This window comes from Acanthisitta chloris, unplaced genomic scaffold (genome assembly GCF_000695815.1).
Source record: "Acanthisitta chloris isolate BGI_N310 unplaced genomic scaffold, ASM69581v1 scaffold2180, whole genome shotgun sequence".
Taxonomy (NCBI): Eukaryota; Metazoa; Chordata; class Aves; order Passeriformes; family Acanthisittidae; genus Acanthisitta; species Acanthisitta chloris.
Genome location: NW_008653148.1, coordinates 14,122 through 37,021, shown reverse-complemented (window position 1 = coordinate 37,021; position 22,900 = coordinate 14,122). Strand labels below are relative to the sequence as shown.

General features: G+C 41.9%; 1 protein-coding gene across 1 annotated transcript in view; it reads left to right on the top strand.

The window, feature by feature from the left end:
• Positions 1-485: 485 nt before the first annotated feature.
• Positions 486-22,900, top strand: part of SETX (senataxin) — a 23,076-nt gene continuing 661 nt past the window's right edge. Inside the window, 25 exon segments of the mRNA XM_009079476.1 lie at positions 486-665; positions 1,939-2,149; positions 2,336-2,445; positions 3,032-3,251; positions 3,402-3,521; positions 3,831-4,002; positions 4,403-4,493; positions 4,807-9,318; positions 10,215-10,314; positions 10,725-10,794; positions 10,796-10,893; positions 11,506-11,735; positions 12,261-12,428; positions 12,999-13,155; positions 13,950-14,051; positions 14,617-14,729; positions 15,411-15,482; positions 16,288-16,437; positions 16,759-16,866; positions 17,712-17,899; positions 18,502-18,594; positions 19,191-19,355; positions 19,757-19,855; positions 21,935-22,022; positions 22,473-22,779. Coding sequence (XP_009077724.1) covers positions 486-665; positions 1,939-2,149; positions 2,336-2,445; positions 3,032-3,251; positions 3,402-3,521; positions 3,831-4,002; positions 4,403-4,493; positions 4,807-9,318; positions 10,215-10,314; positions 10,725-10,794; positions 10,796-10,893; positions 11,506-11,735; positions 12,261-12,428; positions 12,999-13,155; positions 13,950-14,051; positions 14,617-14,729; positions 15,411-15,482; positions 16,288-16,437; positions 16,759-16,866; positions 17,712-17,899; positions 18,502-18,594; positions 19,191-19,355; positions 19,757-19,855; positions 21,935-22,022; positions 22,473-22,779 — 7,924 coding nt within the window.

The window sequence follows — 22,900 nt, the reverse complement described above, 5'->3', positions numbered from 1 at the left end:
CCTTTGCTTTTGACAACAGGGATTTGTTGACCTATAAATTACAGCAGGAGAGAAGAAAAAGCTAATTAAATTTTGTACCACTAGACCTAGATTCTAGAGACACCAGTAAAACAATATGAAGAACTTGAGCACTGTAGTTCTGGAAATTGTGTGGGTGAGGAGGTTGTTTTTATATATATGTAAAATGAATTTTCACACATTGTTTCATGGTCTGCAAATCTGACTTCTTTTCAGTGCTTTACTTCTCCTGTTTGCCATTCCATAGGCAATTTTCTCTCATAATCATTTAATGCTTTAATGTGTATTTATTTGCTTAATTGCACACACCTGTCTGACAAAAACACCCACATGTACCCTGCTAACGAGTAACACAGATCCTGGAGCTCATCACACTTGAAAATTGGGAACTGTTGTGGCTGAAAGGGAATATTTTGCCACTTTCAGTCTTTAGACTTGGCTAATTCCTTCATCTTTGCCTCCCCAGAATGAGCACATGCCGATGGTGCACACTGGGTGGTGCTGACACCACCGAGTTCCTGAAGCAGTATGCAGCTCAGAGATTGTCCCAGGAAGATTTTGAAGGATCCAACGATGATCTCTGTTACTGCCTGGAGTGTGTGGTTGAATACCACAAAGCAAGGGAACAATTTCCAAGGCTGCACGAGGTAATTAAGAGGTCAATTAAGCGGCTTGTGTGGGCCAGCCTCAGTGTAGGGGGAGTTTTGTGCAGAGGTGGTGCTTTATTGATTTTTGGGAGTAGAGGGTGTTGCTTTTTAACTTTCTGCTTGCTTTATATCGAGTTGCAAACAGCTGATTGTAAAATGAAGACTCTTTTTTGCATATGTTGACATGAGTGAGAGTTAAAACAGTAGTGGGAAGTTGCTTACTGGGCACTGTAGCTTGGACTTTAGTCATGCTGTGGTGGTTTGTTGTCTGAAACAAAGAACATCTGCCAGACTAACAGCTCATTAATATATTTTCTCCTTTCCTCTGACTCCTGTTCAGCTTTCAGTTTGTTCCTGTTTTTGTTTGCTTTCACTTCTCGTTTGCAGTTTTCTACTGTGTTTGAATTTCAGAGCTCAGGCCTTGCAATCCTGTGAGACTGGGTAATTAAAAACAGCAAAAGCTTTAAACTCTTTATTTTACTGCAAGCCTTTTGTGATTCTCCCTCGCTAGGATCCAGGTTTATGTTTTTGGAAAGCTTATTTTCCCTCCAAGGTATATGTATGTAAAATGCATGTTTGTAGCTCGTTGATCATAATACAGTTTTCTAACAGCTGCTCTGTAGGTTAGTCAGATTACTCTGGAGGCTAATCTCATCTGAGCAGAGACTGGAAATAAGTGGTGTCTGGACACAGCTCTCTTCTGTGCCTGTTAACTGCAGGGAATAAACTCACTTTCTAGTTGAGGTTTGGAGCAGTTACTGTAGATGAATAAGTGAGCAGATCCCTACAGATACCCAGCAAGTCAAGCTGTGGGCAGTGTTTACATTCACTCCCTTCTACTCACTGCAAAACCTGTGAGCAGGGAAGATTTTTAATTGCTTTTCTATTCTTCCTCAATAGGATCTTTTTCTGTATTGTGTCCTTCTCTATTGGCCAGTGCAGCAAAATCTTGTGACTGACCCATAGCCTGGAATAATTAGTGAAATGATCTGTGACTACTGAGTAAAATAATAGAATTGCTTCTGGTTTGAAGGTTGCTCTTTTAGAAATGACTTTATAACCTTAACCCCAAAGTGAGAGTTGGTGATTTGCACAATGGAATTCCATGTCACAACTTCCTTGTTTCACACTACACTTGGAGCGAAACTTTTCAAAATGAAGCTAAGTTTTGAAAGCCTCGTGAAGGTGATGATAATGACCATGTGATGATAAATGTCCTCAATCACTTTCTTCCCAACTGCACTTTGATTAGTTGTTTTTCCTCACTGAACAGGACTTGTGGAACTTGGAAACCTCCCGACTTGTTGCCCACATTGAGAAATCCATGCAGAAGGAAATGGGAGAGGATGATGAGTTGTTCCTAGTGGATGAGAATGGGGAGACACAACTGTGTGGCTATGTGGGCCCAGATTTTGAGAATCACCTGCGAGTGCCTCTTGTAGAAATACTGAAGTATCCATACCTGCTGCTGCATGAGAAAGTCAGTATGTATCTGGGGCTGTACCTTTGGAAGGGACTGGTATTGTTTCTGCTAGAGAAGATGCAAATAACTCATAGTACTTAAGCCAAGTATCAGTGTGTATGTGTATATATTATGTATTTATTTTGGCAGGAAATTTTTTTTGTGAGCATATGAATTAGTCCTTACTATAACTGTCTTATCTTTTTAGGTGAGCTGTGTGTAGAAGTGCTCTGTAGAATGGAACAAAGTCATGACTCCTTTCAGGTCTTTGAAAAATATCCAGGAATTTATCTCTTTTTGGTACACCCAAATGAAGTGGTAAGTTAGTGAGTTCCACTAAATTCCAGTGACTCCTGGCTAGGGGGAAGGTTGTGGCTGTACCATTTCCAACACTGGCCAATGTGCTGGAAAATGGTACAGCCAAAACAAAATACCAAGCTGTCCTAAGAAACAATGAAAGACTTAATTATTGTACTTCACACTTGTTCAGACTCTGGAGTTTTCTCAGTAGGTCAGAGGATGACTGCACCAAGGCCAGATATGTCTGTGCTGGCAGCACAACTTCACATCTGTTATGATGTGCAGTTCTCTCATTACTAAATGTTGGTTACTAATGTTGAAACAGTATAAAACTAGTACAGACTAAATGTTACACTTCTGTTGCATTAATCCCAAGGAGATTTTTTGGTATATATTACCCTGAATTTTAGCTTGTTACCAACATGATCCCATGGGAATAGTCACGCTGTTTCTAAGTTTGTTTTGGAGAAAGACTTATTTTTAACTATTGCAGTAGTAAAAATATGCCTTTGTCCCATTTGTAGTATCAATAATTCTTAATCTTGCAGAATTGTGGTTTTATCTGTTCTTTTTATTAGCATGTAACTTCTGTTTCAACCCTCAGATCCGGCGCTGGGCCATCCTGACAGCAAGGAATTTAGGAAAGGTTGACAGGGATGATTACTATGACTTAGAGGAGGTGCTGACCTGTCTGTTCAAAGTGATTGAGTTGGGTCTTTTTGAGAATTCAGATATTTACACCTCTTCAATGTTTGAGAAGGGCAAACTCATCCTTCTGCCAGCTCATTTGTATGACACAACCAACTACAAGAACTATTGGCTGGGTGAGTGTTCATGATCAGACCTGGATTTATGTAGTCTCTCTCTCATCCTTTCAAGTCACAGCTCTACAATTCCATAGCTGCTGTGTATGTTGAGGCTTGTCAAATAGGAAAATTGGAAGTTGCTTTTTGGCCTTTATTTTCCTCTTGTAGGGATTTGCATGTTGCTGACAGTGTTGGAAGAACAAGCTATGGACTCCTTGTTACTGGGACTAGACAGACAAAATGACTTCATGCAGTCTATACTTCACACCATGGAGAAGGAAGCAACTGGTAACTCCTGTTGATACTGAGAGATCAGTTCTATAGTGGTGGGAAATACTAGTACAATATTAGTAATGGGCGTCCAGGTTCCTGTGGTTTAAAACCATAAGGAGCAGTGTTTTTGTCCAGATAAGTGAGCTTGGCTTTTTTCATCCTTCTTTTCTCAGGGTAAAAAGTATAGTTGCAACTTACTCAAATACTTATCTCTGTGTTGCTATTTAAGCAAGATCAATGAAAATCAGTGACTTTCAGTTTCAGTTTAGTCTGAGACTGTTCAGGACTTGCATTTCACCTCTCCCCACTGCTGTTCTGTTTCAGATGAGTCCACTGACCCCTTCTGGCCTGCCCTGCATTGTTTCATGGTTATTTTGGATCAGCTCGGATCGAAGGTTTGGGGTCAACTGATTGATCCTGTCCAGGCCTTTCAAACCATCATCAATAGTGTGAGCTACAACAATGAAATCAAAAGTATACGCAGTAGCTTTCATAGGTCAGTTTTGCTGAGAGACTAGCACATAGAACCCTTGTAAGATTTTGATATTTTGTGTTGTTTTCAAACAGTTCCATACAAAACTTATGAGCATGTAGCCATGATTGAGCTGCATTCAGGCATAGAAAATCAAAGGAAATGGAATTCTGGGTGTTTGTTCTAGGTGGTCAAGTTCATGACTTAATAGAAAGCTTTTTCCTGAGGCAATCACTTCCCCCACCTCTTATGAGCTGGATAAAACAAGCTCTATGCTTTTAAATATGGTACCTTTCCCTAGGTAGGTTTTAGCACTGACAAGCTGTAAAGGTCACTTGGTATCTGAAAAACAACATCTGTCTTAGCTACTTGGCTTTAAATTTTTAGTTCTATGGAGTCCGTAATGATGTGTGTTCCTTCTTAGGACAAAATCTGAACCAGAGTCAGACTATGGCGACGACATGATTACTTGCAGTCAGATTGTGTATAATTATAACACAGAAAAGCCTCAAAAGGTATTAAACCACTATTTTATTTTCCTGTTCTTTGATCACTGAATGACATTGTCAGTTGAAAACCATTTATACAGAAGGGAAGATACTCTGTTTCTACTAGTAATGTAAAGAAAAACTACTAAATGATACGTCACTACTGGTGTCTCAAACAGCAGCCAGGCTGGTCACTTGTTTTGTTGGTCCTTCCAGACTGTAAGATATAAGAGATGTTACAATTTAATGAACATGTATTTGAAAGAAAGCAACCTTCATGGCAGATTAGACTGCAGGTGTGCTTATCAGTGAGCTGATGTGTGGTTAATTTGTTTTTCAGGACACTGGATGGAAGGCTGCCATTTGTCCAGAGTACTGCCCCAACATGTATGAAGATATGCAAACTCTGGCTAATGTGCTGCAGTCTGAAACTGGCAGAGACATGCGTGTCCATCACAGCACATTCCTCTGGTTCATCCCTTTTGTTCAGTCCCTGATGGACCTCCAGGATTTGGGTGTAGCGTATATAGTGGAAGTGATTCACTACCTCTGCGCAGAAACCAAAGATATTCTCGATGAAAGAATCCAGCAGTGTGACAGGGTCTCTGAGTTTTTCCTCCTCATCTTGGTGTCCATTGTTGAACTGCACAGAAACAAAAAGTGCCTGCACTTGCTGTGGATTAGCTCCCAGGAATGGGTGGAAGCAGTGGTGAGATGTGCTACACTTCCAGCAAGAGCATTTACAAGGTGCACTGAAAAATCCTCTGGTGGTTACTGTGTGAAAGGCTCAGCAGCATCATCTTTACAAGCCTCTACCTCAGTGCAGCACTCCTGTGTGCAGCTGATCCGCAGCCTCCTTAAGGAAGGCTATCAGCTGGGGCAGAATGCTCTCTGCAAGCAGTACCTGGACAAACTCAACCTCCTCCTGCGAGGAAATCTGGCTGTAGGTTGGCAGCTGAACGTGCAGGAAACCCAGGAATTACAAATGTGTTTAAAGCAAGTGATAAGAAACATAAAGAGCAGAGCACTGAGTGCCTCTATGGCTGGAAGAAACAATGCAAACTCTCCAACTTTGCCTACCATTTCTATAAAGCAAGAGAAGGTGTGTGGTGATGGGTGCAAGACAAGTGTGCATGAGAAGGATGATCTTTACCCACCGTTTGTCATAGGAAAGGAAGGTGCAAATTGCCAGGAGAACTTTTTCCCCAGAAGAAAGAACACCTGGGAAGAGGAATGTAGAGATGCACCTAAAAGTTCAACATCTTGGACATCCACAGAAGGCCTCTTGGTGGATATTAAAAAGGAACCTGATGACTTGACAGCTCAGGAATATGTTTTGCCACAGAGCACTTTGGCAACAAAACTACATAGGAAAGTTCAGGAAGATAGGAATCATATTGTGGCAAGGAAGTGCAATACAGGTGATCAGGGCTCTAATTCCAGTGCCCAGTGTTCAGGTCTCAGAAGAGGCAGAGAATTGGAAATCAGAGATGAAGCAAAACCTGTAACACCAACATGTTTGGGTGCTCAGACTCATCTTGGTGCTCCAGAACATCTTGACAGCTCAAATGAGAAGGAAAGCAATATACCTCCCAGTTCCTCTTCAGAGGTTAAAGTGGATGTGCAGAGAGTCAAGGGCTTGAAAAACAAGTTACAGGAAAGCAAATGGCTCTCAAAAATGTCACAGCCAGAGAAACTACATGACTTGAAAAACTGCAGTTTATCAGCAAGAACTACAAAACCAGAGGTAGAGCAACCTCAGGTTTGCACTGACTTTCTGTGTACAAGCAAAGACTCTTATAAGCATCAGGGAACTAATACTGGGTGCAAAAATGAGATCTCTGCTGATGCTTCATCTGCAAGGAGTTGCAAAGATAAGCAGGAGACAAGTGTCAACAGTATGTTTCAATCCAGACTGCTCCCCACTAAACAGGTATCAAAAGAAACACCACCAGATTGCTCCAGCTCCTCTAAAAATGACCCTAGTGTGCAGGAGAAAGAAGATGACAGTATTTTGCTTTTAGGAATTAATGACACCTCAGTGAAAAAAGTATCAACAGAAGAAAAATCAATTTCATTGTTGAGGTCTAAGGAAGACACTGACATGCAAACTTCAGACCAGGAACAGTCTCATTTAAATGACTTGGTTCAATTTGATAGTAAACATCAAATTTCAAAGGCCTTTTGTATGGATAAAACTTCACCAAATGGTTGCTTTCCATCCAGCTCTGAAAACAAGAGGGATACATCCAACCCTGCTGCTCAGGTCAGGCCACTGTCAGTGAAATGTGAATCCAGTGATAAATTGTTTAAATTTTCAGAATATTTCAAGAGGGAAAAGACTTCAGGGGCGAAAAAAGAGGAGAGTTTTGTGAAGATGGTGTCTGAAGATACTACTCTATCTGACTCTCAGGTTGACAGAGATCTCAGTAAATTATCTTTAGCTGCTTATGCTAAAAGTGTCAATTTTTCCTTTGAGTCAAGCCAAGAAAGTTCAGTACAATATAATGTGTGTAATATTAGAAGGAAAGTGAAAGGTGCTGTAAGATCTTCCAATGAAGACCAAAGAGCCAAGTCTCCCTGTAACGCAGATTGCCATAAAAATCAAGTCATTGTAGTTTTAGACTCTTCTGATGAAGAAAAACGTTTGTCTGATGAGGAGGAAACAAAACTGAAGGGTGAAAATGTGTGTCCTGCAGAGCAGCCTTCAACCTCCAGCAGCATTTTGGATCGTGATGTCAAAACAGACTCCAAGTCTCCAAGCACTCCCTTGTCACTGGATGAGTGTGAGTCTCAGTACTTTGAATTTGAAACAGAAGCTGAGGTCTTCTCTGCTTGGCAAGATACTCAGGCATATGCTCTGGAAGCAACTCAAGAGTATAAGCAAAATGATGTTACGACAGCAACTGACAGTAGCAATTCAGGTGAATCCCTGCATGATAGCACTAATGAATGGGGTTATGAGGTGGATTACATAGATTATGATACCATGGAAGAAGGAGAAGCAAGCTCAATAGAAAACAGTTCTCAGCAGAAGGAAACTGATGGTACGAAAGAAGTGACCAATTCAACGTCGCAAGAATCTGCTAGTAAGGAAAATGCAAAAGGTCAACTGGAGAATTTTGCTGACAAAGGTACTGCTGCTAAAGTCTTCACCCCGGACTCAAAACTACCTGAACCCAGAGCATCTACATCCACAGTCTCCTTAGCTGCAAAGTTGGCCCTGAAGAAAAACAGCACAAGCCCACAGAAGATGGTAGCAAAATCTAAACTAGCAATAGCCATTCAGAGAAGTCCTAAAAAACCTCCTGTTATTAAACCAGCCCAGGATAAAAAACTGCTTCCAAGAATACCAGAACATTCTCAACCTGGTAGGTCATTGCCTGCTGTGGTTCCTCCAAAGAAGGTTCGGCAGTGTCCTGCACCAGCATCAACTGTGGAAAGGCTTGGGCTGAAGAAGGCTCCGCGCAAAGCCTTCGACCTGTCCCAGCGCTCCCTGGAGAGTGTAGCTCTGCTGCGCAACCACGGCAAAGCTGCAGGGAGGGTTGGAGCTGCACAGGGACAGAGGGCTAAACTCATCGATGCTCAGAATTTGTCTGTGAAATACAACAAGAAATTGCTAGCCTGCCAAGACCGCCAGTTTTTAAGGCAGACGAGGCCCAAAAAAAGTGTCAGGGTGAAAAATCCTGCAGGAAGTGCTGAGGGTAGGAACAAAAAGGTTAGTAAAGGATGTGCAAAATCTATGAAACAGGGTTTTGAGCTGACGTCTGTTGAAGGATCTGTTAGAGAGAAAAAAAGAGAGGAGACTACTTATTCTTTTGCCAGTGAGAGAAGATTTGAAAGCTGCTCTGGGGAGGAGACCTCTACCTCTAAAATGCCTGGTTCTTCAGGCTGGAACAGGAAGTTGGAGGATAGCAGTGTTCCTGCTGTCCCTATGGATTCAAGCACCTCTTCCACTGCACTTGGAGATGGTAAAGCTCAATCTTCAGGAAGAGGTTCCACTGTCCTGCCTGAGTGTGAGACAAAAACTTCAAAAGCAGATGGGTGTAAACCAGATGAAAGTGGTGAAGATGATGATAATCTGTTTTTAACTCAGTTAGATCCTGTGGATATGGAATTATGTTCTCAGGATGAAAATTATCAAGATACTGCCATAGCTAGTGAAAACCCAGAGGAAACAAATGTTGCTAAAAACCTTCAGCAGAATGAATCCTCAGCTGTTGTGAAATGCAGTGACAAAGACTGTACAGAAAAAGTGGGCAAAGCTGGAGAGTCCTGCAGCAAGCATACAGCCACAGATCATGTGTTTGCCAAGCCTTCCCTTCTGCCACCCAAAATCAGAAAGCCTTCCACTACCAAGATTTTCAGCTCAGCAAGCTCTTCCCGGAATGCAGCCTTCAGCAAGGACCTAGAGAATGCCACGTTACCTCCACCTTCCAAAAGCAAAGTGAATGCAGTGAGACCAGTAGTGGTCTGGCCACCACTCCCACGGGCTGTACCAGCAGGGAATCAAGTGTGCAAGACTCCAAGATTGAGTAACACACCTCAACCCTATGTCTCTAATAATATTCTGCAGTCCCAAACCAGACAGTATGATAATGCTTCCAATATCTCCAGAGGGTCTGGCCGAGGAGTTTGTTCTCCCTTTCTTGGTGGTCAGCAGAGAGATCACAGTATTTTTGTTAATCAAGTCCTAAAGTGGACTTATGATATGTTTGCAAACTTCAGCCACTTTGGAACTCCAAGTGTTCTTCTGCAGTCTGTGGTAGCTTCTGTTCCTGTCCAATTTCAGGGCTACAATGATTATTTTGATACCTTTTTCCCCTTGATGATGCTAAATGCCTTTGAAACAGTAAGTACCAATCTGTTTTGGTTTGGTTTCATCAACACTAGTAAATTTTATCAAGAGATTAAAAACTGGTCTGTGTCCTCTGTTTATGTTCTGAAAATGTTCAGATGCAGGGCAGAGTAGAGGAATGATTTGGAGGAAATAATCTAGGCACTTAGGTTTGATTGGGGACTGCCAGTGTTATTCAGTGTTGTTTTTTTTTCTGGGTGCACATCCACAATAGCAGAGAGGGAAGACAAAGGAGGAGGTTCCTCTCTCTATAGTATATAAAGCTCAAAACAGAAATCTTTAGGAAACTCAGTCTTTCAGTGACTGTAAAAAGAGGACAAGGATAATATTTTGAGAGCTTAGGTGAGAGGGTAGGTTAATCTCAGAAGTATTTTTTCCAAACAGCTGAACTTTAATGGTTTTATAGTTTAACAGTGTAAACCAGTGTCCCTGTAATGGATAGAATCACAGAATTTAGGTGTTGGAATGGACCTTACAGATCATCTAGTCCCAATCCTCTGCCCTGGATGTCTGAGTGCTTTCCAATTCAGCCATTGATCACTTCCTTCATAGAAACAAGACAGAAAATTCAGTCAATGCCAGGATAACAATAGTATTTAAAGATGAAAATGCAGCTGAGGGGAACCCACATTTGTTTTGAAGAGCTTTGTAAGAAAGGTGGAGGGTGAGTGATGAGGGAGCACTTTTGTTTGCCCTCTGTGTTTGTGTATAACATGTATGTTTATGTGGAGAAAAGAAATTGATGAGACTCTTGATATATTTACTTAACCAATCCATTAGCTTTCTTTTATTTCTGCTTAGTGTATTTGCCCTTTGAGTCATGATAAGCTTTTCTGATACACTAAACCCTTCAAAGTGTTTTTATTTAGTTTTAACTTTTCAACATACAGCTGGCACAAGAGTGGATAGAAAACCAGGGAGGGAGAGAGAAGAGTTACTGCTTCTACTTACAGACCTTCTCTGCTGACATGAATACAGCACATTTTACAGGTAAGGATTTAGTTTTTGATAAAACCTTCTGATTTTCAAGTTGCGCCTTACGGACAGAATTTTTTTAATCCACTTTAAATACAGAAAGTATCTTGACTTTGCTGTTTTGCAGAATCCATGTAATAGAAATGCTTATTTTTCAGGGAATTTGTGCCTTCCATATAATTTGGGATTTTGTTTCAGCTTTTAATGGAGTCCTTGACTTGCTCTGGTTTTATACAGTGCTGTGTTCAGGCTTAAGAATGCAGGGTGGACTTAAAATTCTCTATAGTCTTTGTAGCTTTTAATAGCTGAGTATTCCTAAAGTATCTGCAATATGAGATTTGTACTTCTGGAGTCAGAAAGTCATTACAACCATTTTCCTTGAATGTTCTGATTTTCATTTGTGGGTTTGTTTTTTTTTTTGGTAGCTCCATTTCGAGAAGCTGATTTGGCAAGGCAGCTGCATCCAAAGGAGGATGACTTAATCCTTTTGCTTTTTTTTAGACACCTTTGGGGAAGAAAGTGGGGTGGAGAACCACATAGTGAATCACGTTGGTCTTGTGACACGATTTTCTCGTGCGTCTGGGTATGCAGCTAGTAAGTGCCTGGGGTTGGAATCACAAGGGGATGGGGTTTGGTGCCAGGACATGCTGCTCCACAGCTGGCTGGGGGTAGTTGTGGGTTGTTTTTCCATGGTATTATGTTTGTTCCAGGCTAGAAGCTTTGTAAAAGAAGCTTCACTTGAAGCTGCAGACCTGCTTTCCATGCTTTTTTCTAGGGGCTTCCTGCAATACAAGTGTTACTATTTTGTGTAGCAACAGAAGCTAAGGATGGCTCTGCAGTATCTGTAGGAGAGCACTGCTATGAAGTGCCGTGGACTGCAGTGACCTCTCTGACTAAATTTTCCACTGTCTTCTAGAATTCAAGTTGTGAATTACCAGGATTGCCAAGTATTCAGAACCTGCCTGATTAAAGCAGTGATCTGACTAGTTTTACAGAGCCCTGATTTATTTTTATTTTTTTCTTTTTTTGTCTTTTTGGTGAGGGTGGAGAAGTGTTGGGGTTTTTGCATGAATTAGTTGTTGGCTCCCTCATAGAAGACATCACCTGGTTCTGGTGAACTCTGAGTGACTGATTGGAGTATCTTTCAATTAACAATTTGGATATTTGAATTATTGACTTGATATTTTTGTTCTTCTCCTTTATCAGGACAAAAGGAGCAGCTTACTGTCTGTCATCTTTCTGTGCAAACCCGAGGCAACTTGTCATTCTTCATCCAAAAGCAAGTGAAGTGTGTGGTGGTTGGTTCCCTGGTGACCACACACCGAATGTTCAAAGGTCTGCTGCTGCTGAGCAGGAGTCCCCTGGCTAAACCCATCTTAAATCCATGCTACAATGACTTCTGTCCCAGAGACCTGACCATAGCCTCAGGAAGTGCTGTAAGTCCTGCAGCTGGAAGGGATTGGGATAACAAAGCAACTATTTGGATCTCCTGAGTTCTGCAGAGCTGGGTTTGTCTGTTGGGTTTTGAGGTGACCAAGGGCAAACAGCCAAGTTTCAAAAGTGCTGAGGCACTGTGCTTTGAGTGATTGGAGATTGGGTGGAGAGAGGAGTCTGAATTTGCTCAGGTGTTTGTGCTTATTGACAAAGAAAATAGTGGTAAATTTGGAGCAGCTTTGGTTTTATTCCCCTTACTGGGGAAGGTGTGGCTTCAGGAAATAAGGTGTAGTATGAAAAAGACAATGCAAAATGATGGTTTTGTTTACTCTACACACCTTTATTTTGCAGCTTTTGAATGGGGATTGAGTTTGGATGTAAAGCAAACCCAGAATCCAAAGCTTCCCTGCCCTTAAGCTTTTGAGGTGTGGCAGGGAGAGTTGGGGACATTCTGGAAGGAGATTAAACTAGCACGGAAGGTTTGATCCACATTAATTAATTATTTTCCCTCTTGTCAATCCCTTCAGGCTTTGAACATGAATGAGTACAATGAAGACCAAAAGAGAGCCATTGAGACAGCTTATGCCATGGTAAAACAACATCCAGGGCTTCCCAAGATCTGCCTCATCCATGGACCACCTGGGACAGGGAAATCAAAAACTATCGTTGGACTTCTGTCTCGTGTTTTGAGAGAAGTAAGTGAAGGTGATGTGGTGGTTGTGCTGGGGTTTGTATGACCATGACCATGGTTTGGGGCTCTGGTTTCCCAGTGGGACTCAGTGATAGCTTAAACTAAATGAAAGTGTAGTATTGGTAATTACTGGGGGTGTAATTCATTAACCTGAACTAATTAAATCTGTGTTGTGTAGGGTGGAAAGGTGGAAATAATAATAGCTTTTGGGCCTCTTGGGACACATTTATGTGACAGAACTTAGAATGTAAAACCAGGAACAGTAAACATTTGCTGCATTAAAAAACTGTAATATTGTTATGTATTAGAGAAGGTTATTTGACCTCTCCTATTTAGTGGTTTCCATATGGGCATCCAGTAGATTCCAGTCCATCACTTTTGAAGGGAGTTTATGCAAATGGTTTTAGTATATTTGACTACTTGTTCCTCAGTATAAGACATATCTAAAGAGATCTTCAAGTCAAGAGCTTCCCTACTCTGCATGTGGATTGAGGTGAACATACTTCTGGCTTTTAAATGACAAATGAAAATAATCTAAAGAGTCTGTTCTGGTTTGTTTTTAATTAACCTACAGAACACTAGGAATGAGAAGACAGCTCGGAGAAAGAATTCCAAGATCAAACCAAACCGTTTCCTGGTCTGTGCACCTTCCAATGCTGCTGTTGATGAGCTCATGAAAAAGATCATTGTTGCGTTCAAGGAAAAATGCCAAAACAAACAGGAACCTTTGGGTATGGATTGGTTTAAAATTCTGGTTTTAGGCTAAATAGGCAAAACCTGAAGGAGGAACTGAAAGGGTTGATAACATAGAATTTAAGGGTTGGAATGGACCTTAGAGATCATCTGGTCCCAGCCCTCCCTGCCCTGGGCAGGAACATCTCCTCACCAGAGCAGATTGCTCAAGGCTTTAGCCTTTGGCCCTTTCCTCCCACTGTTAGTTCCAGTTCTCCAGCTGTTAATATTTGAACACAGGATTCTTACCTTGACTTGGAATAAAACTGGAGTTTGTTCACATGAAACAGGCTGATGAAATTTTGGACGTGTCAGAACCTCTCACCTTTTTCCCCTCCCAGTTTGTGACTAATACAAAGTAGATGAGTGCTGAATGAAACATCTGACCTGTGGTGAGGGGGGGAAAATCTGCATTTGTAACCAAATGTTAACTTGGTATTGTCTTACCAACTGCTTTACTTGATGGTACTTGGTACCTGTCTAAATTAGGAGTTCTGTAAGTTTTTGATAAAGAAACCCAAAAATAAGGTGTAGTTCTGTTAGTTTCAAACAACATCCTCAATTTAGCCACCACTGAAAAAACATAGGCAATACCTTTACTTTGTGAGTTTGGAATTGCTGAACTGGTTTGTAGCTGCATTTAGATAAGTACAAGTGAATTACTGCAAACCCCTGAAAGGTAGAAAAGGCTTTGTTTGATATCCGTGATGTTTTCATCATTTTAACTCCCACAGCAAAGTGTAAAGACTGTTGGAGTCATCTGAACCTGTTTCTACCCTGATTTTGTAAACAGGAAACTGTGGTGATATCAAACTAGTGCGACTTGGTGCTGAGAAAGCAATCAACACTGAAGTCAGAGGATTCAGCCTGGATAAGCAAGTTGAACACAGAATGAGTAAGTAACATGCAAATCAGATTTTTTCTTCAGTCTCCTCTGAGAGTTTGATGATGTTTTACACATGGGACTATGTGTCCTTTTAGAGGGAAGATTTTTCTACAAGAGATTGAAATAAAGACTTGCCTTTTTCAGTCATAGTGGGAAAGTTACAGTTCATATATGGGCTAAAATCTAAGGAAAAAGAAATAAGGTGACTGTTTAGTTTTTTCTTTTTTAAAAAGAAATTATATTACATGCATGTTAAAACCATAATTTTTAAGCAATGTGGCTGTGCAGCATTTGAGAACTACATTTGGAAGCAAATCTCATTATCTTCAGTGTACAGAATAAAACCTCAATAGAAAAAGGGAAAGTCATAGAATCAACCAGATTGGAAAAAACCTCCAAGATCATCAAGTCCAACCCTGCTGTGGTCACGAGACCATGGCACTAAGTGCCACATGCAATCTCATCTTGAAAACCTCCAGGGATGGTGAATCCACCACCTCCCTGGGCAGCACATTCCAGTGTTTTTCTGGCGTTTTTTCTGTTCCTCCTGCATGTTTCCTTTGGTTCATTGCAGAACGAAAACCAGGGGACTCTGACTGGGATATCCAGAAGAAGGAGGAAGCTCTGGACCAGAAGCTGGACATGCTGTCTCGGGAACGTGCCATGCACAGATGTGAGAAGAGAGAGGTAACAAGATAATTTTCAATCCTGTGCGTGCTTTTGTGTTCATGACTGAACCTCTCTACCTTTTGATAACTCTGCCTTGCAGTGTCACCTCTCACCTCTGAGCAGTTAACTGTGTCTTCACCTACTTTATCTACTGATGGAAAATTAGCACCAAAGGGAATGAAGAACTTTACATCAGAAATTTGTTTGTTTATGCCAGTATTTTCCAGTGGTTGATCACTGCCACTTCTTGCTCTAGTGTTTGGTTCTGTCACCAGCTAGTCATTAGTGTAACCATATTTATGATCTTAATGAACTAATTTGATTGTATTGTTTTTGTTTCACTGCAGATAGTAAGATACCTTGTGATCTCAGATTTTATAATGTGTTGCACTTGAAATTTTCCATTTCCTTTTGTCTAAAAATTTGGCATTTGTGCTCAAATTACAGATTCCTAATGGTAAACTATTTCCCAGTTGCACGGCAGTGCAAGTTGTAGAATTGTGTGTTGCAAAGTCTGTGTTGACAACTTTCCAAGAAACTGATCAGCTTCTTCAGGCACATTTGATATGAAAAGTCAGTCTGAGCAAGTCTAAATGCGTCGGAAATGAACTAGGGTAGGGGAGGAAAGAAGGTACATGGGAAATGGGTTGTGGTAATCATTCCTGATAGGTGGTTTCTCTATTTCCCACCCCCATCTAGAGCCAAAAGTTAGATGATGAAATTGCCAGACTTTCAAAGGAGAGACAACAACTTGCTTCTCAGCTAAAGGAGGTAAGAATTTATCTTTAAGGCAGCTCTTTAATAAACTTCAGCTGATGCATTTATGTACTTGGTGTCGCTTAATTGTGGTGGAATTTGGTTTCAATGTAGCTGGAAGTATAAAATATTAGATAAATAGACAAAAAGTCAGACACTGTGTAAATTATGGACAGCTGGGTGTGAAATCTAGGTGTGCTCTGACAGCATATTGAAAAAAACACAACAAAACCCACCCAAACCCCACAAAAAAACCCCAAACAGGAATATTCACTGTTACAACTAAGGGTGAATTTTAAACAAAATGTGGCATATTTGGCGAAGACCCTAACAAAACTGCATGTCCTCATGTTTTAGGATGTATCTTCATCAACCCAGTGATGCCCCTTACAGTCCTAGAGGATATTTTTTCTCTGTGTGTGTAGGTAGATCTGAAGGTGGAAAGAGGCACTGATAGCAGAGCCAGTAATTAATGCTAAGCAGCAATGAACTAGGAGGTAAATGAAGGTTCATCTTTAATGAGTATCTGCTGTCCCTTAACAGTCATGGAGGCTTGGAGTGACAAATGTGATGGCAAACTAAACTCTGCACTTAGTGTGTTCAGATTGCACAGCTGCAGATAGAAAGAAATACTTCTTTCCAGTTTGCCACCCTCAGTGGGATTCATCTGTAATTCCAAGTGAAAGAACACTGTAGTCATTTGTTGTAATGGAGATAGTCTAATTGGGAATGATACATGGGCCCTTTGGCAGTTAGCACTTGCTCTAAGATGGTTCAAGAAAGCTAAAAGAGGACACATGGTGTCCTGTTGTACTTGAAGGTTCGGGGGTACTCTCAGAAGGTACAGGCAGATATCATCCTGGAATCTGACATTATCTGCTGCACCCTGAGCACCAGTGGAGGGAGCCTGCTGGAATCAGCCTTTTCACGGCAAGGCCTCGATCCCTTCAGCTGTGTCATCGTGGATGAGGTCAGTGAAGCTGTTTGGAGCCACAGCATTCCACCTCTGTCTGCCTCGTGCTCTGCTCAGGCCACTGGTGGTTGCTTGGCTGCTGGTGGAATCTCTTGTGGGTGCCCCACCTGTTTCCTGGTCCTCAGCCTGTCCTGCAATGTCGATTTAATAATGAAAGATAAATCTGTAGTGTTTTCCTAGGGAAAAGTCCTTCTTTTTCCTCTCTATTTTCTTTAGGACTTAAAGCATGTGAGTTAGTCTAGCTCTGTTACAGAAAATTTAACACACTTCCCTCCTTTGCTTACACCTTTTTTTTTGTCCTGTTTGCATCCACCACAGGCAGGGCAGTCCTGTGAGGTCGAAACACTGATCCCACTGATCCATCGCTGTACTAAACTTGTCCTTGTTGGAGATCCCAAACAGCTCCCTCCTACTGTAAAATCAGTAGTAAGTGTTCAAACTCTTGTCTTTTTCCTTGCTGTAGAGTGGATATAGTGTAAGATTAGTATTTACTGCAAATATGTAAAAGTTAAAAAAAAGACATTTCCATGTCAGATCATGATGTGTATCAGGTAATAACTTCAGCCCTGCAAGCTGAGTCTGTTCTGTGGAGAATACATCAGTGCTGCCTTCAAAGGTGTGAATAAAGCTAATACAGGTGTGCAAATACAACCTCTAGACTTCCCTGGGGTGGCTTGGGACTGATTTTGTGCAGCATTAAGATTGGCTGTGGCCATACAAACATGCATTTGGGCACTGGTTTGTGATGTTTTCTTCTCATTTGGGAAGCTTCAGTCAGTGTCACTTTGCTTGAGGCTTGAGGAAAAGAGGATGAAGATTACCTCTTTTATGGGGACTTCCTCACCTACAGGTGTGTTCCAAGGATGAACATACAGGAGTACTTCCTTGTAGCCAACAGTAAGAACTGTTTTAAACATTTGATGAAGAAAGGATGGAAAACAGACTTTTTCTAGAGGGATAAAGAGTCTAGAGGGTTTGTGCTGGTTTAATGAGATCCCACCTGGAAGATGTTTCTCGTCATTAATGTTGATGTTTTTACTATGTTCTGGCTCACAAAGGAGAGTTCTGCTAAAGACTACACACAGAAACTCAGATTTATGCGGGTGACCTTTGCTGAAATAGTAAGATAAACACAAAACTCAAGTGCGAGTAGTTGTCATTTTGTCAGCGACTTAGAAGTTTAAAAGAAAACATCAAAGAGTTTGAAGTCCAAAAAGCAAATTCCTGTTTCTAATTCCCCAGAAATCAATCTCCTGTTTTCCCTCTGGCAGAAAGCTCAGGAATATGGCTATGACCAGTCCCTGATGGCTCGGCTGCAGAGGCACCTGGAGGAGCAAGTGCAAAGGAAGGTGCTGCGGAGTCTCCCTGTCGTGCAGCTGACTGTGCAGTACAGGATGCACCCTGACATCTGCCTCTTCCCATCCAACTATGTGTATGGCAGAACTCTGAAGACTGCCAGGTGAGCAGCTCTCTCTGTTCTCCTTGCTGTGCAGGGGCTGTTTCACAGAAACCTTTTCATGTCAGGATATTCTTTTGAGTCTAAAAATTCTTGAGGTTGTAGGAGAGGGAAAGATGCTTAATGGGAGAAAAGATGCTTTCCATCTCCTGTTCATGCTAGCTATGATGATAGGGGAGTTAGCTAGATCCCTTCACATCAAGCACACAGAGAGCTGAGAGTTCATTTTCAGGCCTCAGTAGATGTAGGTAGCAGTGATAATTAAGGACTTTAGGGGAGGAAAGAGCTGAAAGTAAGAATCAAGTCCAAGTGTCAGCCATGTTCAGCATTAAACCATGTCCTCAAGTGCCATATCCACATGATTTATGTACACTGCTAGGAATCACTCCATCACTTCTCTGCACAGTCTGTTCCAATGCTTTACAACCCCTTTCCATGAAAAAGACTTTCCTAATTTGTAATCCAAACCTCCCTTGGTGCAACTTGAGGCCATTTCCTTTCATCCTGGAGAGTTGCTTGTGTTTGATAACCATGGTGTAAATACATGAAGTATCAGTTGTTAGGATTTCTGTTTGGTTACCTAGTGATGGAATTGTTATTTACAGAGCAATAGAAGAGAACAGATGTTCCTCAGAGTGGCCATTCCAGCCCTACCTTATCTTTGACGTAGCAGACGGTCGTGAGGAGCGAGACAACGAGTAAGTCCTGTGTTCTGCTCAGCCAGGGGTTAGATTTTCTGAGATGTAATTACCTGCAGAAGCATTGTCTTCCCTCATCTCTTGTTCGCAAGATGCAGTAAGCAGCTGGAACTGCATTTTCTACTTGGTTTGATTTAATTCTACAATAACCAGAGGTCAAATATTTTTGGCTCTTTTTGTAATCTGAATCTGGTTCTAATCCTGGTTTGACTATTAGATGCCAGTGAATGCCTTCAATCTCTGCTACCTCTATAATGAGTTCCCAATTTTTTATCAGTGACTTCCCTTTCCCAGGTGCAGGCTGAGGTGATGCCAGGAGGTGGCAGGCTCAGTCCTCCCCTGTGCCTCTTCTGTAAGGAAAGCACAGCTGGGGAGTGCTAAGGGAACATGGAAGTGCAGCCTTTCCAACACTTCTCCTTGCTGGTAGCTTCTCATCAGGGTCTTCTTGCTAAGTTATTTGGAGCCTCTCAGTGGAAGAGGCTCAAAAGTTCAAGACAGACTGTGACTCACAATCCCCCAACAAATTGAGCTGAAGCACTGACTTTGAAAACCCTGTCCAAGGTGTTTCGGTAATGTTTTCATTTTGTCCTGTTCAGCTCTTTCAGTAATCCTCATGAAGTGAAGCTGGTGATGGAATTAATCAAAACAATTAAAGAAAAGAGGAAGGATCTGGGTCTGCGTCGCATTGGAATAATTACCCCTTACAGTGCACAGAAGAAGAAAATTCAGGAACAACTGGACAGTGTTTTTAGGAACAACAGGTAAAGAAATGGCAAGTTTTCAAATGGGTCTTGCCTCTTGCTTATTAATCCTTTGGTGATCCTCTTTAAAGTCAAGGCAGAAGCTTAGAATCCTTTCAGGGGCAATGCAGGCCTCTTGCTCCAAACAGGCATTTGTGCCACCTCTTAGTTGTTACTTGTCTACATGCTTTGATTATATTGCTGTTCTGAATAAAGCTGATTTAAAAGAAAACCCAAAATTCCAAGCTCCATGGACCTGAACAGCTTTTCAGTACTGATGCTGGGCTCAGAAAAGGAAGAAGCAGCAGAAATTTACCCTGGGTGGTTTTGACAGATAAGCATAAAGGATAGTGTTTAGGCTCCTTGTTGCTTAAAAATTGAGCTAACATAGTTTAACAGGTTGCTAATTCTTTCCTCAACAGCCCAGGAGAAGTGGACACAGTGGATGCATTCCAGGGAAGAGAGAAAGATTGCATCATAGTGACATGTGTCCGGGCAAACAGTACCAAGGGATCCATTGGGTATGTGTCTGCAGGGATTTGCAAATCCCATTTCCAGTGACACTCTGGATATTGTCATATTTTTTTAATAGGACTAGGAAGAAAGTTACAGAGAACAGGTCACTCCTACTAGTTAGCAGATTAAAGGGTATCTTAGTGCATGAATTCCTGTTTAACTGGTTTGAGATCCCTGAACAAAAGGAGCAGGGAAATGCTGGTATTGTGCTCTGCCTTAACATGCTGATCCCTTTGCACAGCTCCCTAAGCCTGTCACCGTTTGGGTTTGGCCTTGGGAACTTGGCTCTGTGCATTAGCACTGCAGCAGTCACTGTTCTTGTAGCTTTTGATACATGTTGTGACTTTGAGTGCTGTTCCTTTCAAATTAAATGCATTTTCTGTGGCTGTTCCTGTTAATACAATATTCTGTCTGTAAAGGTGTTGGTAACTAGCTAGATGTGTCCCTCAGAATGTGATGTAGACAAGCTGGATCTGGGATTTGTAGATGGATGTGCTTGTCTTTTGGGTTAGAGAGGAATTTTCAGAAGTCTTGATTCAAGATAGCAGATTTATTAATTTTAGATGCTGTTTTTTCTGTCTGGAACAAGGAGCTAAACACTGAGTGTGCTGTGTACCCTCAGAGCATTACAGCAGTTGCTGATTCGTTTCTGTAACTTGTGGATCATTTTAGTTTAAAAAATGGTAGTGGAAATATGAAATATTCCTCCTTAGAGTTCATTGGCTTCTAAGTTAAACCATGGGAAGTCTGTTCAGATAAACAAAGATCTTTGTTTCTGCATAGCAGATTTCACTAAGCTGCTTATGTTTCTCTGGTTGCCAGATAAATGGCTTTTAATTGTGCTGATCCGTGGTACTTTGGGAAGAGAAAGAATCCAAATCCTATAGTAAACAGCAGTGATGCTTTTTTGAAGATTTCTTGAGCTGGTTGAGATTGGAAACCAAAGGAACTGAAACTTGCCAGTTCTTTTGGCTGACACAGGACTTAACCTCTGTCTGCTCCTTTGGAAGGAACTTTGTGGTGCAGGTTTATATATTCAAGTTTTGACAGTGCAAGGCCTTAGGAGCTATACATGCTGATGATTTGGACTGTTTCAGGGTCAGGTGTCCTTGGCAAGGTGTGATGGGATAAGTTTGCCACACCTTGACCTATGATCTTGCTGCTGAGCAAAGTATTTTGTTCTCCAAGGTTGCTAGTCCAGCATGAAATCTACTGTGAAAGTAGGAGGAGAAAACACCCAGAGCTGACAATGGATTTTTCTTTTTTCTGAGAAAATAACCTTTGTCTTTCAGTTGTAAAAGCAGTTAGGAATACTTAGCAGTCTTTCACATCCCATTCTGTTATTCCTCAAGACCTAGAGAACTATAATCCCTGTGCTGTGCATTTTGGGAACCTTTTCCTCAGAGAAGAAATAGTTGGTATTAGTTTCACAAACCTTTTTTTAGTGTTTGGTAAATAAACCCTAACAAAAAATCCACCTTTAAGAATACACTAAGCATTTGTTTAGCTTTCAGTACCTTGGTTTGTGATCCCACAGAAACAGACTAAACAATTCCAATACTGCCAAACCAGACTTTCTTCTGCAAGAATATACTTTTGAAGCATGACAAAGCACGACAAGTTCTGCCTTCACCTGCTTCCAGTGCAGGTCACCTTTGGAATAAAACATTCCTGTTCAGTATTTCAGTAGGACATTTTCCCATTAATCATGCCAAAAATTGTTAATCTATTTCATTTCAAGTCAAAAAGAAGCTTAAAGTCTTGATAGGTAAAGTGAGGTTGATGTCCTCAGGACTTTGAGGAACTTAAGGAAGCAGTGGATGGCATTAAGAGAGGATTTGCTCTAAGAAGGGAAACATCAATGGCCAGAGCTGGAAAGAACTGGAATTCCCTGCAAGGAATCAGAGTGGTGAAAGAAAACAATTCGTGCAGAGCCTTTCATGTGAGGCAGAACAGCTGCAGCAGGGCCTGGGAATGGGGCAGGAATTGCCTTAATTGCACTGAAATTTAATTTCTCTCTTCTCATACCCCTCAAACCTTGTGGAAGAAGCAGTTTAGGAGCTGAGTTTTGTCTTGTCTCCCAGGTTTCTGGCCAGCCTTCAGCGCCTGAATGTCACCATTACCCGAGCCAAGTTCAGCCTCTTCATCCTGGGCAGGCTGCAGACACTCATGGTAGGTGCAGTGTCAGTCCAGTGGTCCCTGTGACAGACCCTCGAGGGTAAGCCAGGGTTGGGGGACTGGAAACCATCCGTGAGGCTGTGGGAAGAAATAAACTTTGTCTTGCACGGTCCTTGATTTTTGGCCTTCCCAAGGTCAAGGTGTTAATGCGCCACTGGAGGGCGTTAGAGCCACGTGCCAGGAAGAACCTCCCGGCGCTGGGAAAAGAGGAATTGTCGTGGTTGGTCCAAGTCCCTTCCCTGTGTCACTGAGCCACAGTGAGTGTCTGTGGCTGTTTCACAGCTGAAACATAAGATCCATTCATTCCAGAAGGACCATAAGTGGTTTCCATGACAGTTCTGTCAGGTACCTTGATTAAAGAGGTTGTGCCTCCTCTGACACCTCTGTCCATTTGTGTTGGATTCTTGCTCATAGCTGGTTTTTTTTTTTTTACTCTTTTTAAAGGATAATAAAGACTGGAACAAATTGATTCAGGATGCTCAGAAAAGAGGTGCCATTATTAGGACAGCAGAAAAAAATTACAAGAAAGATGCTCTGAAGATTTTGAAGTTCAAGCCAGCACCACCAAGCACAGCAGGGACAAGGACACCTCCTGTGGTGCAGACTGGTTCTGCCAGCAGCAAGAGGAGTGAGCTCACAAATCCTGGGAGCAGCCCACAGGAAGGTGCTGCTAGCCCTGGCCATGCAATGCCCCAGGGAAGCAGAGGACCCCCCCAGCCTCCAGGGGCTCCAGCTGCAGACTCCAGGAGAAGTAGTGCCCTTGCACCTGCAGGGGCTGTGGCTGTAAACTCCAGGAGGGACAGTGTCCCTGCATCCATGGGGGCTCCCGCTGCAGACTCCAGGAGAAGCAGTGGCCCTGGCCCTGTGGGGGC